Genomic DNA, 17,100 nt, shown 5'->3' with positions numbered 1-17,100 from the left:
TTAGTCAAAAAATGTGACTTCTATGGACTTGCAAGTCCCCTCTGTAAAGATAAAAACCTTATCTTTATTGTGTTCCTTTTATCTCAAGTTCCCTCCCTGAGGTCAGAAAGCAAGTAACTGTCTGTGAGGTTAGGGAGCTGAGTGAGGTAAATGTACGCCATTCTCATCAGCCTGGTGAGGCTGGGAAATACTTATAAGCGTCTTAGAGGAAGAGCGACAGAGTGAGAGGGGCGAGAAGGGTTGGGAGAGGCATAGTGGAAAAGACACACATAGAAGAAGGCAGGAAGGGGCCCGAAGGCCCCCAGCTCAAAGGGAAACAATGTCCAAGGACAGTTTCTCAGTGGGGCCGGAGGCACGAGGTGTCTCACCGTCCTCGATGTCGTAGGCATAGGCTGAGAGGCGCAGGGTGGTGGCGCAGTACTCGCACTTGAAGCAGCTCCGGTGGAAGAACTTGCCCTCGGCACTCAGCCTCTCCATCACGTAGACCCGCTTCTGGCAGAAGTAGCACGTGTCGCTGCCTCCCAGGTTCTGCGGGAACTCCTTCTTCATGGAGCCCTGCAGGAAGTGGCGGGCGGGAGGAAGAGCACCTCAGGGAGTGCCGCACAGGACCCCCTAGAGGCGCACAGCCCTGGTGAGAGTGAAGCTGACACTAAGTGGTCTGCTTTGAGACACCCTACTAACTGGCTACAGTCAACCGTGCTCTCGGCTCTGCCGCAGAGCGATGGCACCGCCACACACAATGCCTCCTCACGCTGGCAAACAACACTTAGCACCATTGCTAGAGCCGGAGCCAGCCTGCCGCTGACAAGGGAGCCAGCATCACAGAGCTTCACACCAGACCTGAGTAATGCTATGATACAGCCTGGCAAGGCTGGAAAATATCTCTGAGAAAGAGTCTTAAAGAAAGAGCAATGGAGAGAGAGGGGCGAGAAGAGTTGGGAGGGTCATGATGGAAAAGACACACATGGAAGAAGGCAGGAAGGGGCCTGCGGGTCCCCAGCTCAAACAGAAACGCTGGCAGAGTTCTGTTTCAAGGATAACTGTATCAGTATCTATTCAGTGTTGGCGTGGTTCTACATGAATAGATGAGGGTCCCCCAGACTCTAGAGTGATCATTTTTTCACACAACTATTGCAGTCTTAGAAAGTCGGTTATCAAAATCCAGACAACCTCAACAGCAATCACCGCATGGCATATACGGGCTGCACAAGTTATAAGCGACTCAAGCACACAGGTGTTTCTCACAGCTGTGTTGGTCCAGCCAGACAGTGCCTGGAGGCGTCTCTTACCAGTTCCTTCTTGTCTAGAAGGGCTTTGGGCTGCTCTTTCCTTTGAAGCTGATTGGCTATCTGCTCAGCCAATGAGCTCACTCCGCCCGTGTACATCTTTATATACTTCTATCAGTTGAAGATTACAAAATGACATAAATGAAGGGACATGAGAAGGAAAAAAAATACATAAATTAAGAAGACACGGGAAAAAAAGAAATCTTTGAGAAGTGCAATTTGAATACAAGGTGAAGCAGCAAACCATGCCAACACAGTGCTCACAAGCAGGGAAACTGGTGGTAAGAAAAACATGGCGTCAGTGTCCACACAGGGGTACCAGCACAGGCAGGACGGCTGCAGGGAAAGTGTCTTCCTCAGCGAGAACTTGGTCTCTCCCATCTCTGTGGAATGCACAGTTCCAGGGAATGGCGGTAGAGGCAGGGCGAACGCACACAAAGAAGGGCAGGCAGGACCTGGGTCCTGCTAAGCCTGGCTATGTTCACAGAGCTCAAGGGGTGCTCCCATGCACACAGCGGTGCCCAGGCTGACCCCGCCTTCCACAGTCCAGAAGGCCACCTCCTCAATCAGAAGGAACCCCACTTGCTCCTGCATGGGCCGCCTCTGCGTGGGTAGCGGTCGTCGCCAGCTCTTCCTGCTATCTGACGCTTGACCCACAATGCCTGCCACAGGCAGCGAACACTCCCAGGCTGTTTTGGAAGAAGGCTTCTCAGCCCATTCTCCCTGCTGATGTTACTGGGGGTCTAAGGGCAGCACGATGAGGCCCATGTGGCCCACCCAGGTGTGGCCATGCAGCCAGGCTGCTCCACCATCCTAGGGAGATGAGAATGTGTTCTAGGCCAGGAGGGATTATTTTCGAGGTCGAAGAAAGGTAAGAGAAAAAACCCAACCAACTCAAGCCTCTTTCCGGCAACGCTGAAGAAACCACAGGAGAAACTTCCACGTCTCCATTGTGAGCCGCCCTGCTCACACCTAAGCTGGGCACCCAGGCAGCCCCGCCCTGACCTGCCCTGAGAGGAAGTCCTCTAGAGACTCTAGAACCAGGTCATCCTTCCACGTGGAGATGGCCATGCCACCATGTGTATGAGGCTCCTCTCACAAACTTCATGCAGTAAGGGGACTCCTTGCCCTGTGGGGGAACCCAACCCTAATTCTGACTCAGAAACTCACCATCAGCCATTATCCTGGGGATGCCAACAGCCCCCTTAGGACATGGCCTGAACGGACAGACGCATAAGGTCACATGTGAGGAAGAATCACAGAAGCGCCGGGCAGGGGGAGGCAGGCGCTCGGGGGCTCACAGGTGCACACGTGAGGAAGCTGTTCCTGTGGCTAAGCTCAAGGCTCAGCTGAACCGAAGAAGCAATTATAGCTTTTAATTCAAAAACAAGATTCCCAAGGACTGGTGCCATTTGCTCATTAACTTCACAGATTAGACCTATTAGTGGTCAAAACAAACTAGTGGCTCTTAGATCTAACCCTTCTTTAGATTAGGGACACTAAAGAACCTTAAGCCTGAGACAGACAGACACCAGGCAGAGCTGAGCAGGTAACTTAATAGCTGACACCGAGAGAGAATAAAATGGCATTACTCTCATTCTGCAGCAGACACGGGGGAGTGTGGACCAGATGCCAAGTATGAGGCCAGGACACCAAGTCAGCCCTGGGCCCTCACTGCTCAGCCAGGACCCTCCTCTCCTGACCAAACCTGTCAACCACAGCAGTTATAGCCCGCGGCTGCCAGGACCGTCCTCTCCCGACCAAAACCATCAACCACAGCAGTTACAGCCCAGGGCTGCCTGCACAAAAGTATCTGCCACATTCAGTTCCCAGAAAGGCAGCAACACTGGCGAGCATCCCCTCCAAGAGAGGTGAAGACTCAAGTTCTATTTGTTTCTGGCATGAAAAGCAGATGGTTTCCTTCCCATCACTCTTAAAAAATAGAGGAAATGCAGGAATCGCAGGATTGAGCTGCACACCACACGCGTGCATATGCTACCATCCACATATGCCTTGCGGTCCAGTGTCAACCCAGGAACAGGAAACAGCAAAAGGAAGTGCAAAGAGACTTTCCAGTCTCTCTAGAAACTCCTTACAGCGGGACCAGCGCCACTGCAGGTGACAGCGGCGTTCATTCCTCAAACGGTAACAGGCAGCCAGAATGCTGCATTGTGACCCCTCCATTGAGGCGATTTAATCACACTGTGGTTCCTATTTTGTAACACATGTTATATTGGAAGACATATGAAGTTAAAAAAAGCCAACAGCTGAAAAATGTTTATCATTATTTGATACAGTTGAAATAGGATCAAAGCGGGTTCACACTGACAGACCTGGATGTGACAAACAGCTGGATGAAAGCCAGCAGACCCTTTAGCTGAGGAGTGTGCCACACACCTCACACACAAGACCGGCACACGCAGCCAGCAACACATGCAGCCAGCTGCCTAAGGAGACAGGCCCAAGTGAGGAGCCCCGCAACCTCCTGGGGCAACAGCACTTGGAAAGGGAGTGAGTGGAGGCTGCAGAGGGCAGAGATTCAGTGAGTCCTAGGCCATGCTACCTGTCGGAGGGAGTCGGAGGAGGGAGAGGCAGGGCGGGCGGAGGAGCGGAGACTAAGAGAAAGCTCCCACTGGTCGACAAAAAATCGACGAGGAGGTTCAGGCTCTGGCTATAAAATACAAGACGGAGAAAAACAAAATCAAAGGAAATGTTATAAAGTCACATACTGACCTCTGAACATAAGATGGCTGGCAGCTGTAGAGCCTTTTACTCTAGACCGTTATCTAAATACCATGTGCTCCCAGAAGCATGAGTGGCCCTGCAAGGCTTCCATTTTGCTTTTATCTGTCCTTCCCGTAGGCTTGCAGCACAGCACGCCCTGGAACGCGGTCCTGCAGCTGTGGGCTGCCCGGCACAGCATCGGCCTCCCTCTGTGTGGGTAAGGCAGCCAGCAGGAGGGGCAGGGGGTGTCCTGCCGACTCACATGCTCTGTGCTCTGCAGAGAGCATCCCCTGGACTGAGCTGGGATTTCTCCAGGGCAAAAAGATCCTGCCACCACGCCATCATTCCATCAGCCTTATAAGTAGCAGGCGGTGGAGACAGCAAATCTAGAGTGAAGCTTGCTCCTTCTACATAAGGGCCAGGAATGCAGCATCTCTTCCTTCCACTGCTAGTGCTCAGGGAGGCTCTGCTTGCCAAGGAGCCAGCTGAATCCCAAGCAAAGATGAGGAGAAAAGACTCGAGCCCAAGTCCTCTGCAGACTGCACACAGCACATGTAACAAAACTGGGCAAGGGTCTTCCTCAGTCGTGGGCCCATGCAGCTAGGATCCCAGTCCCCAGACAGTGAGGCAGTGACTGAAAGCTTCGACAACCAATAACTGCTTAGTTTCCCACCAGGTTCAGAATAAACTATTTACAGGTGGGATGGACAGCATTATGTCATGGTACTAGGAAGCCCTCTGCTTCTCCAGCTCCAAGCCAGATCTGTCACATCCTCGACCTCAGCCACGTGCACTTCATAGTTCCGTGGGGTGGCAACATGCAGTGGCAGTTACCTGGTACCTCACCAGCCTCTGCTTCAGACACTCAGCCAGCTCCCTGGCCCTGGTCTCATCAACACAGGCCCCAGAGAAAGCTGGGGAGGATGGCTGTATGCACCACCCCCCAGAAGGAAGCAAGAGAAGGACTCAGTATCCCCCTGGGGAGCAGAGGAGTCAAAGCCAAGGGGAGGTGTGGGGATTGGGTAGAGGTGGGACAGAAAGCGGGTGAGTGCACATGCAAGGTTATCAAGGGTGGCAGCAAAGTCCAAGAAAAAAATGTAGGTAGTGTCCTCAAAAGCATCCAGCCTGGAGCCCTGGACCGAGGAATGCAGAAACCAGCTCACGGGGAAAAAAGGAAGAAACCTCCCTGCAAACCTTACTTCCTCCTGAGCTCAAAACCCTACCTCTTCCCCTCTCTGCAGAGCAGCCCAAGACTTGAGATTGTTTCTCACTGCCAATCTCTCCTATTCAACATGCTTCCCTCCTTCTTTTAGATACTGTTTCATTAAACATTATCAGCATCTCATTAAATATTCGATCCCCAAAATGGAGGGCACTGCCCTACTCAATGAAAAGGGCACTTTCCTTTTGGAAGAGACACAGCCTGGGAAGAAGGGAGAAAGAGCAGCCCCGGAAAGGGTGAGCACAACGGGGCGAGGCCATGGAAAGGGCATGGGAAAGACCCCCACCTTCAGCCCAGTCTCCTCTCCCTGACCCAGCACCAGGTTCAGGCAGCACACCCACTGCCTGCAACTAGCCTGGTGAGAGGGCGAAGGAAGATGGCACTATGATTAGCTCCTATCGGGTCTGAGGGGTAACCTAATTTACTGCTTGGCCATACTGCATTTCTTAGAGAGCAGAAGCAGATGGGGAGTTAAAAACCAAAATGGCTTTTGTGAGGTTACCAACTAGAGATGATTCTTCCCACTAGCTGCAGAGCTATACCCACTCAGAGATCTTTAAGGCTGGGAATAACAAGAACAAAACTTTCATGAAGTAAACCGGCTTCTTTAACTGCGCATTTCAGCTATCGCTCACTTTATATGATGGCCAGCTGCAATCAGTAATTTCCCCTTGGTTTTTCAGGAAAGACTAAAGCTTTCCACAGTACAGCCCCATCTTGCTATCACCTGCCTTCAGCACCCTCATCCTCATCTTACCGGAAAAATCCTCACAATGCTAAGAGCTTTGGCTCTCTTAGGATTTCCACTTCAGGATCCACGACTGTTGAATGCCGTGTGAATGCTGATCTACGCCCTTCCCCTAAGAAGCTGCATCTGACAGTCCAGTGTTACGACTCTACCACTGGCACATATGCTTCAGACACTCTACCGCTGGCTGAGTGTCTGAAGCAGGTGGAAACAGTACGGTCTTAGAAGGGGAAAAGTGGGCAGAAATGGGAAGTCATTAAGGCCCTTTAGAAGAAGTCACACACTTAGGATCAGAATCCCATCTGAATGCCAGGTGGATGACTGCTTTATAGTGAATGTCATTTGCACTGGTCAACACGGCTAGCAAAAAGAACTCTGGCTCTTGGCTGGGTGACAAGAGTGTGCAAAAAGCAAAGGGAGGGGCTGTCTCCCACATCCCCTCCCGCTGCCCCACCACCACAGCGTGCCCCATCTGTTTGGCTCTCAGCATCCCATGCCACGGGTTCATGCTCTTTTACCCTCTCTTGGTGGGGGCTCTGCTTGCCACGGCTGTCAGCATCAAGATCCCTGTATGTCTGTTGGCAACAAAGTAGAAACTTAAGCTCCATGGATATGGCTCTATTTGGACCTACTAAGTGACAGTGGGAAATTCAGGGGCAGAAATTCAGAGTTCAACACATATACCCTTCCCCTCCGAACCCCATCCCCAGGTAACCATAATCCCATCTATACCAAATCCCATGACACAGGCTGACCTTCTGCACAGCCATTCCACCCACACGGCCTCCAGTGAGGCCGGCTACACTGATCAATAAGGAACTGCGGTTAGTACAAAGGTGAACAAGCACAGCTCTCTCACACAGTGGTGTCAGATCAGAGGCACTAAACGGAAGGGTTACAAGGAGAGGCAGGTTAAAAGGCTGACACATTCCACAAAGAGACATTTTAGGAAGGAAAGGTGGGGAGGTGGAAATTAGCTAGAATATAAATGACTATGACAGCAGTCCAGAGGAAACTCCAGAGTGGGGAGTGGTCGCTGAATAGGAACATGGGACCAAAGCATAATTTACTAAAAGGGAGAAGTGTATGTGTTTTTGATGAACAAACGGAAGGTATATGTGGGAGGGTAGAGACCTGCAGGCAGGCACACAGCCTTGCGCATCTGAGGAGCCATGAATGGCAATCACAGGACCAGGGGCAGCTGCTCGAACCACTCTGGATGGCTAAGGCTTACAGCCGTGTGCCAGTGGAAAAATGGCCTCAAGGCCTCTGACGTGGCTGCTCCTATCCAGCAGCCATAAGCATAATGTCTCTGCGGGCAGGGGGAGGCCGGAGAGTGGTCCCAGCCCCACGAGCCACATTCAAGTCTGGCTGCATGGCTTACTATGCGGCTCAGGCAAGTGGCCTCTCCTCTCTATGCCACAGTCTCCTCCCTGGTGAAATGGAGCCAGTAACAGCACCTGCCTCAGTGTTATTGTGAGAACTGATGGAGACACTGCTTGAAAACAACTGAGTGTGCTTCCCAGGCGGCAGCAGGTGCTGAGGACGGCTAGCTCTTATGCAGATGAAGGTACTCAGCAGCTGCTCAACCTGCAATGGCTCAGTTCTGAGAACTACAAACACAGGTGGGGCCTTTAAAATCAGTCATGTCACTACAGTCACCCTTTCAATAGGCCACCTTAGTTGGGAAAATGTCTTTCCATAGATCCTCCTCTTGGAATTCACATTTTACTTTATAGGAACATACCATGAAGGTCAACAATGCCATCCCACAAATCTGCTTTCTACAAATGTCTTGCTGCAGCTGCACGCCTGCTGTCCTCACTGGCCACGTCTGTGGCTGGCTATGGAGTCGCCCCTGAATGGTCTGCCCAGTGTGCCAGCACAGGGGGTGGGAGGAGTGTTTGTTGGAAGATGCTGAACGGGTAAGAGGCAGAGCTCCCAGAATCAGAAGGAGCCAACTCACATAGAGAAGCCCTGCAGCAGCTCCCTAAGGCCTTACCCCCGGCTCACTGTGCATCGAGGGAAAAGGGCTGCTTTCAGTGGGCTTCTAGAAAAACAGTCTGCCCTGAGGGCTGGGGGGCTCGGCTGTGTGACAAACATCAATTATAGTTTAGCTTCTAGTTCATGGTGGCACAGTCGTGCTTCCCTGATGTGGGACTGCCCAGGGTTAGCTGTGAATGCAGGAAGCACCACATGAGGGCCATAAAAGTTGCTTCCACCACAAATGGTTTCTATGAATGGCCTTTCTTTCTTCTTGACAGTTATTGCTGATAAGAGGGAAACTGATTTGGTCTCTACACTAGCCGCCTACACAGACAGGCAGGGAGACACAGACAGGACCACAGAGCATGCAGAGAGGATCACCTGCTGGCCGCCACGTGCCCGACAGGGAGGTGGAGTAGGGGGAGGAGACAGGGTGATCACTTTTTTGGGGCAGGTCCGAGAACACTCCTTTTCCCGTGGCTTTTATACCAACAGACACAAAGAAAGAACATTATTGAAACAGTGGTCCTGTGGAGGCTGGTTCTGGGAGTATCGAAGGGTGTTCATCAGAAGCACCCCAGGGGGCCTTTCCTTGCCCCTCCATCCTCAGAGGGCAGGTTGGTGGCCTGCGTGGACCCCCAGGCGGGATGTGAACCTTCTGACAGGCACAGCCTGAGGTGATCTGCGGAAATAGGGAGAACCAGTAGCACGGCACTTTACAGGTGCCAGGAGCAACAGTTTTGTTAGGGAAGCTGGAGCTTGTGGCTGGGCGCTGTGGCTCCTGCCTGTAATCCCAGCACTTTGGGAGGCCGAGCCGGGTAGATCACAAGAGGTCAGGAGTTCAAGACCAGCCTGGCCAACATGGTGAAACTCTGTCTCTACTAAAAATACAAAAATTAGCTGGGTGTGGTGGTGCATACCTGTAATCCCAGCTACTTGGGAGGCTGAGGCAGGAGAATCACTTGAACCTGGGAGGCGGAGTTTGCAGTGAGCTATGATCGCACCACTGCACTCCAGCCTAGGTGACAGAGTGAGACTCCATCTCAATTAAAAAAAAAAAGAAAGAAAGAAATAGGCTTGCTGATGAATACAGAAAAAGGGCAAACAAGCCAACCACCAAGAGGGGACACAGACCCCCCTCAAAGGCTTGGTCACATGCACCCACTGCAGCAAAGCAGCAGTCCCTTCAGGACGCAGCTGTGACAGTGGCTTGCACTGCTGCCCTCCTCTCAGTCCCTGCACTCACGCTTAAAGGGCTCCAGGAAACTAACAAGGAAATGCAAGAAAGGCAGGAGCATGATGTAAAAATTATACGTGTCTCACTAACATTCAAATGCCATATACATGTTCCTGGCTTTACCCTCATTCTACCTCCTCCACTGTATTCCCTTCTGTGAGTCTGTCTACAATTTAGAAGGACCCCTGGTATTTGAGAAACAATCACACGTTCCCAGGCCTCTCTGATACCTTCCAGGGAAACTCTCATCTCCCTGTGCCCAGGTGACCCATGGGGCAGTGCAGGGAGAGGGGAGCAGGGAAGCCATGAGGCCTGGGTAACAGCCCCGCACTCGCTCAGAGCTCCCACAACAATCTACTTCCAAACCAGGGCTGGTTAACACACACAGCTTCCCTTCAGGATGCATTTCTGAGATCAAAAGGCAAAAGGGTGGGGAAGGGAAGAGCCACGGTGTTTACAAAGGAAGGAAATAAAGAGAAGCCACTGGCAGGCAGAGCTGCTATTAATTTCCCTGTTCCATACAATGACCTGAGCTGAAAGTGGCCCTCTGTTAACTCAGCTATCACTGCCCTGCCAGGCAAGGCCCTCCTGCCTCTGAACCACCTCCAGAGAAGCACCATGAGTCGCAATGGGGTGCTGCCAGTCAGCCTGGCTTCCTGAAGGGAGATGTGGAGGACCAGCCACTAGGGGCATCAGATGCAGGGTCCGGGTACCACTGGGGTTCCTCTGTCCCAGGTTTCTGTAGTATCTGGCACTGCAACTCCAACTCTCTTAAGGGAGATAAATTTAGAAGGCCCAAATTCACGATTGAGAGTTGAGGAAATTCTATGTGAATACTACACATTTCACATGGATGTCAGAAGTGTGAGTTCTGGTTCACAGTGCCATCTCCTTGCTACCACGCAAATTCGCAAATCCCCACTGGATATCCCCTAAGGCACCAGAGAACCTAAGCGGGTTCTCACGGCTCACGATTTCTCACCAATCACGTCTCATTTCTATATCTGCCCAGCTACTGTTTCCAATGGTGGTCTCCGGCGCCCATCCCACAGAACCTGAGTTTCACTTTCATGGTTCTATTCCACTGCCCACACAGCCTGCCAGTCTCCTGCCCCATCACGATCATAGTGACTCAGGTGACAAGCTGTGCTGGCGGGGACTACCAACATTCTCCAGGGAGAATGTGGTATGAGGGTTACAGGCCACCAGACACTTAGTGAACACATCACCAAGCTCCTGAAGCCCCTTCAGTGCAGCTTAGTCACACGATGAGCTGATGCGTACCTCGTCACCAGGGCTGAGGCCTTGGCTGGACCGGGCCACTCTGGCTGCACCTGCTGCCCGAGACTTCCAGCTGCCCACCAAACGCCATTCCAGCCACTCCAGCCATAGCCACCTGTTCCCCCGTTCACCTGTGTCACTCCTGACCTCCCTTCTCCCTCTGCTCCTATCTCAGGCACCTGTTACAATACCGTAAGAGGTTTTGCAATCCAATTTACAGTTCACTTTCCCCTCAACAGATCTTCAACTAAACATCAAATTTCAAATCATACCTTCCACCTAGACATCAAGACAAAGGTTAAGAAAATAAAACGCAAGTGGTTTTCCAATTAGATTTTTCAGAAGACCTCCCTCAAGTACAGACAGAGGAGAGGGTAAATTTGCCTTCTGTTATGAGTTTGGATACTGCTTCCAACATTCCATCTCAGCCTCTTGGGCCCTGACTTTGATGTGCTATGTTATAAAAGAATGGTTAGAAAGCAACATTTTTGCCTGAATGTAATTTAAATAAAACCCAACTCACCACTCCTCAGCATTTCCTGACAGTAAAATCACCTTGGAGCACAGGAGGCTGTAGAGACCGACTGTGGGAGACACTGATGGCACCCAGGGCCAGCTCACGGCCCTCTCAGCATCTTAGCAGCCTAAATGACATCACACTATGAGGCAGCCAACCCTGGTTCCACTCGAGAGCAGGGACTTGCTCAGCTGTGACATGGAAGAAACCAGTCAGGGCTTCCAATCCCTCTGATGGGTTTTCTCTTAGAAAGTGCATGCCATCACCTGCCCTACTCTGTACTACTTAGGATAAGCAGTTTTCCAGGAGATCCTGCCAAGGTTTTAGTGAAAATTTCCAAAAACGTTAATTTAAATGTAGAGAAAACACCAAGAAAATGTCCAGGAATACTTTCATCCAGAATTCGAAACAAACAAAAACTCACTGTTCCAGACTCTTCTTGGATAACATTTTCCTATTTAATGTAAAAGGCTCTACGCTCCAACTCTCAGGCTTGACATACTCAGAATTCTCTCTCCCAAGGTCACAAGGAGACATACTAGAAAAAAGTCAACCTACAACAAATGTGACAATAGCAAACCCAAGAGATAGGATACCCTTGGGTGAGTCACCTACCACATAGCTTCAGCGAGTTTCAAACCAAATCAACAGTCTCCTTTTCAACTCTTTCTCAAATCCCCAGGAGTTACATAGATCATGGAACCAATCAGCACTGCCTGGTCAATGCTTTCCCAGGTCACTACTTGAATGAGCAGAGGCTTCCGGCCCTCGTGAGCTAGGATTCCAGAGCACAGGCCTGAACCCTGGCTGGCTCAGGAGGAGGGATGGGAAGGCCTGGAGAGACAGCACCCATCAAGGCCCTGGCAGTTCCTTTACCTGTTTCCACTGGGGTGTGGGTGCAGGGCGACCCTGCCCAGGCAGGCAGCAGGACGGCTGGCCGGCCCCACGCTCTTGTGTCGGCTGGGACACACAGGATGTGGGTGGGGACAGGACATGGAGACAAAACAAAATAGAAATACATTAAGGTGGGAGAAGAACAGAAGAACTCACAGGGGACAGCCACACATCTGTGAGCTGTGGGGAAGAGGGAGGATTCATTCTTAGAAAGTTACACTTCTAAAGCGAAGAGTCCCCCACCCCCAAACCAAAAGGAAATCCAAAAGAACAGAAAAAGGAAAACAGAAGCTGTAACACCCATTATCTCTTTCCCAAGCTACATGTTCTGAGTCTAAGCCACTAATTCCGATTTGGAAAACTAATAATCCCATCCAAAATGAGGAAAGCAACCTTCTCTTAGAGGCAATCTTCCTTTAACAGACAGCTTTCCAGCCTTCTCGAGGCAGGGGAACCTGGGGCTGCCAGAGCCTCCAGATAACCTTAACTGTTTGTCAATGAATATCATCACCTTTTCTGTGAGCCACAGCATGAGAAGACTGGTGTGCAAAGACTGGGAGGTAATTAATTATGGCCAGACTCCTAGCAAAGCTGGTCCCTCCCCTCTGGTCCCTAGGAAGAAAGGCTGATGGGCATGGAGAAGATAAAAAGAGAGAAGGGAAATTCAGAGAAGGGGCCCCTGCCTTTCTCCAGTAAACAGGGAGATTTATAAGACACTTTCAGTGTCAATCTCCAAAATCCCAGCCCCATTTCTTGCTTAAGAAATCAGAGTGACTTTTAGACAAGCAAGGGGAGAGACATACCCTAACAAAGACACCCCAAGCCACAAGCTGTTGCCATGCACTCTCATGCATGGCATGTGGGAGTGCCACTTAGCACTCAAATGCTCATATTCCTAGGAAAATGTCCTGGGGAACAGCTGCAACACACAAAAGAAGCTTTATCACAAGAATGTTTATCTCTGTATCTTATCATGAAAGATGAGAAACAACTTGAACATCCAACACTGGAGCAAGAGCTAAGAGAAGCCTGATGCCCCCACGTTCTAGAAGGCACTTGTAGAGTTAGGAACATCGGAATGCCTAAGGTTAAACGGAAAAAGGAGAATCAAAAAATATAGTTAAGAATGACATCACCTACCAAAACAAGAATATACTGAAAAAAAGACCAGAAAGAAGGGCAGGAAAATATTAATAGAATTACAGGTGGCTCAATTACCTTTACTGTACTTTTCAGCATTTTCCTCAGTAAGCATATATGTCTCTAGAATTTAAACATGTCTGCAAACATGTACAGATGTACAGGTATATAAATACAGATTTTTTTTATCCCTCTGCTGATTCTTACCAGTGGACATCTCAGGCCTGAACGCTGAGGACGGAGCAACCCTCAGAGCCTGAGGCAAGCCAGACATCAGTCTTGAGCCCATGAACCCTGGGATCTGTGACACAGCCAGTCTCAATGGACAGAAAAGATCCCCTTCTTGTGTGACCTGACACATCTGTGTGGCAAGGCGCAGGTCACGTTTACCTGTCTCCGGATGCCGACGGACTGGGCGGGCGCATTCTCCTCAAATTTGGCCAGCAGCTGGGTCGCCATGTACTTCACTTTGTTCTGGTTCCCAAGGGCAGCATCCATCCTCCTGTCCGTCAGAGTGCTCACCAGGCTCGGTCTTTCTCCTCTGTGGCCCCGGGGAGCTTCCTCCTAGTCAACACCAACCCCAAAGAGGCCAGCACTGTGACAGGAGGTTCCCCCCACACCCCTCCCTCACAGAAGTGCACTCAGGACCTGGCAAGGGGACTGGTGGTCTGGCTTTAGGTTAAGCTTGGCAGCTCTCAAGGCTCCTGTGTCCACAAGGAGACAGCAAGCCTGGAACTAGGGCTGTCTAAAGAGTGCTGGGTCCTGAGCTGGTACTGCCACATCCCAGGAAAGCCACCACCCTCAGACACATGTGAAACAAAGAGACAAGGAGGCCCCGGAGCACGTTGAATGCATCCCTAGGTGCACTCTGGAAAACTAAACAAAGGCAAACATCCACAGAAAAAACCCAAAGAGGCCAGGCACGGTGGCTCACACCTGTAACCCCAGTACTTTGGGAGGCCAAGGCGGGTAAACTGCTTAAGGCCAGGAGTTCGAGACCAGCCTGGACAACCTGGTGAAACCCCATTTCTACTAAAAAAATTAGAACAATTTGGCTGGGTGTGGTGGCTCACGCCTGTAATCCTAGCACTTTAGGAGGCCAAGGTGGATGGATCACTTGGGGTCAGAAGTTCGAAACCAGCCTGGCCAACATGGTGAAACCCCATCTCTACTAAAAATGCAAAAATTAGTGGGACGTGGTGGTGCACACCTGTAATCCCTGCTACTTGGGAGGAGGCTAAGGCACGAGAATCGCTTAAACCTTGTAGGCAGAGGTTGCAGTGAGCCAAGATTGCACCATTGCACTCCAGCCTGGGTAACAGAGCCAGATTCTGTCTTAAAAAAAAATTACAAAAATTAGCTGGGTGTGGTGGCAGATGCCTGTAATCCCAGCTACTCAGGAGGCTGAGGCAGGAGAATCGCTTGAACCCAAACCCAGGAAGCGGAGGTTGCAATGAGCCCAGATTGCGCCACTGCACTCCAGCCTGGGCAACAGAGCAAGATCCTGTCTCAAAAAAAATAAAAAAAAAGAAAAAGCCCAACAGAAATTCTCATAAGGATGAACATGAAAAAACCTAGCAATACCAATGTGAAAATGAAGGATTTAAACCAAAAAGGGCTATTCCACATGACCACTGTAGCAAATCTCGAATGAATCTCACCTCCTCTGACTGACTGGTCTTTCTCCTCTTACCAGCACCATCCAAGTCCTTTTCCTTTTTATCCTGTACGGAGGGAGGAGGGAAACTGCATTATTCTAGCCATACATACCTTGCCATTAGCTTTGCAGCCCATCAAGAGACTTGTCCATACCTTGGGAGAACGCTTCCGAGAGATGGTCTGGCCCAGCTTGCTTAGGAAGGAGATAGGGGATCTGGTGCTGGCTATCAGGACTGCTTTCTCCTCGGCATTCAGGTCCAAAGTGTCTGGAGACAGAAATCAGTGTTTAAGCACAGCCCTTCAGGGTGCCGCAAAATCCCGACCAAAACTACTCTCCTTGGCGGACGGTTGGCAGAACCTCCGAAGGCTCTAAAGGTTCACCAGCTATGACAAGCATGTGGTCTCAGGAGGAAACTCCATGGAGGAAATGCATACTTGGGTATGGACGTCGAGCCTTCTTTTTTTCATTCACATAAACAAAGATGACTCTTCTTCCCAATCTACTTCAGTTACCAAAACCTGCACTTTTGTTTTTCAAAAGTTGGAAGCTGGCTGTGATTGTTAAGTTATAACAGAGTGCTGAAGGCTCATTTTTGTGACAAAAATTTCAGGACAGAGAGAGAGAGGGAAGGAGAGAGAAAAGCAGAGAGGTGAAGAACTCGGGGTTCCTGGTTTTAGTGTATGCAGATGCCACGCTCTGAGCTGCACACAGACGGGGGTGGCACTGAATGGCTGTATCAGTGTTAGAGTTGTGGCTTTCTGTTGTAAGAATGGCACACCTAACCAGGAAAAGCCACAGATGTCTACAAGAATATATGGGCTGGGAATTACTGGGAGGGTGGTACCACAAACTTTTTGGATTTCAATGTTTCATTAGTAACAACAATAATTTTTAAAACAGTCATCAATTAATAGTAAATCACTAACATTTATTAAGTACTTCCACTGGCCAAACAGCCTTCTTGGCACATCACAATGTAATTATACATATTATCCTCATTTTACACCCATTAACTCATTTTACAAGATAGGCTGATGGAAAGTGAGAAAGGAAAATTTAGTAACTTGCCTAAGGCTAAGTGGAAGCCTGGGAAACTGTAAATCCAGGTCAGAACCCACAGCCAACACTCTAGCCTCATGCTACACTTATTCCAAGGAACAGTTAATGACAACAGGAATATTTTTTATAGCACTATGAGAGCCTGAGGCAGCAAGCTGGGGGCCAAGCAAAGATTTCTGGGAAGCTCTAAGAGGTAGGAGTAGAAAGGGAAGCCAGAGAAGGCACAGTGACAGGAGAAAGAAGGGGGACAAGCTGAGTGTGGCTCAGGATCACAGACACTGAGGAGATGAGAGAATTCCAAGAATAGGGACCTCATTCCCCGGCACCCAACAATGCAGAAAAGCAAGCGGTGAGAGACGGGAACTGAGAAAAGAGTATGACGTGAGCATCCTCCTGCCTGGGAACGGTTGCAGTAGCACGGTGTGAAGAGAAGCCAGATTATAATCTGTTACGAAGTTTGGGCCACACAGAAGGCGAGGCCACAAGCACAAACCGCTGTTTCACAAAGGCTGGCTCTGAGAACACGCACACTAGAAGCTGGCAGAGTCATGGAAAAAGACTTGGTGCAGGAACGATTTCTGCATATTTACAAATTCACTGAGAAAGATGTGGGGAAGAATGAGGGGTTGAGAACATGCTACCAGAGAAGGGAAAAATAATGAAGCAGAGTTCCAGAGATTTCCCCGACAGCTCACTGATAAAAACACAGAGTAACTTTGTGTTTGGTGGTACTGCTGCGGGAAGGGAGGAAGGGAGGAAGGGAGGAAAGGAGGAAGGAGCGAGCAGCCAGGCCATAGCACAGTGGCAGGGGCCGCACAGCAGTTCCTCCCAGGCCTTACCGCTAGAGGGGAGGGAGTCCTTAAACATCTCGTAGAACTGAGTCAGGTACATCACCATGGACAGTTTATCAGGCTCCCCGACGGAGGCCATTTCTTTGCCTGTCATGATGGGAGAAATGCCCAATTCCTTCTCAGCAATGTCAAAGGCCAGTTGGTTATTCTTCTCCACATTTTGCTCATCCAAAGAATCAAAATCTCTGAGAAATAGGACAAGGAAAATGTATGAAGATATGCTGACTGTCCTCACCCAGAAAGCACAGTATCATGCAGTCACCATCCTTTCTCTGTTTTTAGTTAAAAATCAGGGTGCTGTGCATCAGTGACACCTGAGAGCAAATCTGTTTTATCTCACCTCTTGTTCTCTTTCCTTTTACTAAGAAAAAGCAAAGCAACCTCAGGGAGTGATTAAAGGTCTACCTACCAAAGGAAAAAAAAAGAAGAAAGTAGAAAAACTACTCTCATTTTTCTGGTAATACAAATTTATTACTATAATGTAAGCTTGAGGAT

At 50.0% G+C, this 17,100-nt stretch overlaps 1 protein-coding gene across 16 annotated transcripts in view; it reads right to left on the bottom strand.

Moving 5' to 3' along the window:
• The window catches only part of MICAL3 (microtubule associated monooxygenase, calponin and LIM domain containing 3), a 273,518-nt gene that overhangs the window by 80,914 nt on the left and 175,504 nt on the right, over positions 1 to 17,100 (bottom strand). For 12 of the 16 annotated variants that reach the window (XM_064362782.1, XM_064362781.1, XM_064362787.1 and 9 more), the window contains exons 13-22: positions 16,594 to 16,790; positions 14,848 to 14,960; positions 14,697 to 14,759; positions 13,426 to 13,599; positions 11,878 to 11,961; positions 8,348 to 8,446; positions 6,499 to 6,555; positions 3,850 to 3,957; positions 1,290 to 1,397; positions 369 to 555 (exon numbers count right to left, since the gene is read on the bottom strand). In XM_064362782.1, the coding sequence (XP_064218852.1) occupies positions 369 to 555; positions 1,290 to 1,397; positions 3,850 to 3,957; positions 6,499 to 6,555; positions 8,348 to 8,446; positions 11,878 to 11,961; positions 13,426 to 13,599; positions 14,697 to 14,759; positions 14,848 to 14,960; positions 16,594 to 16,790 (1,190 nt within the window). The remainder of the gene's footprint in view (positions 1 to 368; positions 556 to 1,289; positions 1,398 to 3,849; positions 3,958 to 6,498; positions 6,556 to 8,347; positions 8,447 to 11,877; positions 11,962 to 13,425; positions 13,600 to 14,696; positions 14,760 to 14,847; positions 14,961 to 16,593; positions 16,791 to 17,100) is intronic. The other 4 variants (XM_064362794.1, XM_064362795.1, XM_064362789.1 and 1 more) reach the window with 3 other exon arrangements.

Source organism: Aotus nancymaae, unplaced genomic scaffold (assembly GCF_030222135.1).
Source record: "Aotus nancymaae isolate 86718 unplaced genomic scaffold, 86718_ANA_hifiasm-v0.15.2.pri h1tg000049l, whole genome shotgun sequence".
Classification (NCBI taxonomy): domain Eukaryota; kingdom Metazoa; phylum Chordata; class Mammalia; order Primates; family Aotidae; genus Aotus; species Aotus nancymaae.
Note: the sequence above shows the minus strand (reverse complement) of the source record. Positions and strands in the feature narration are given on the sequence as shown.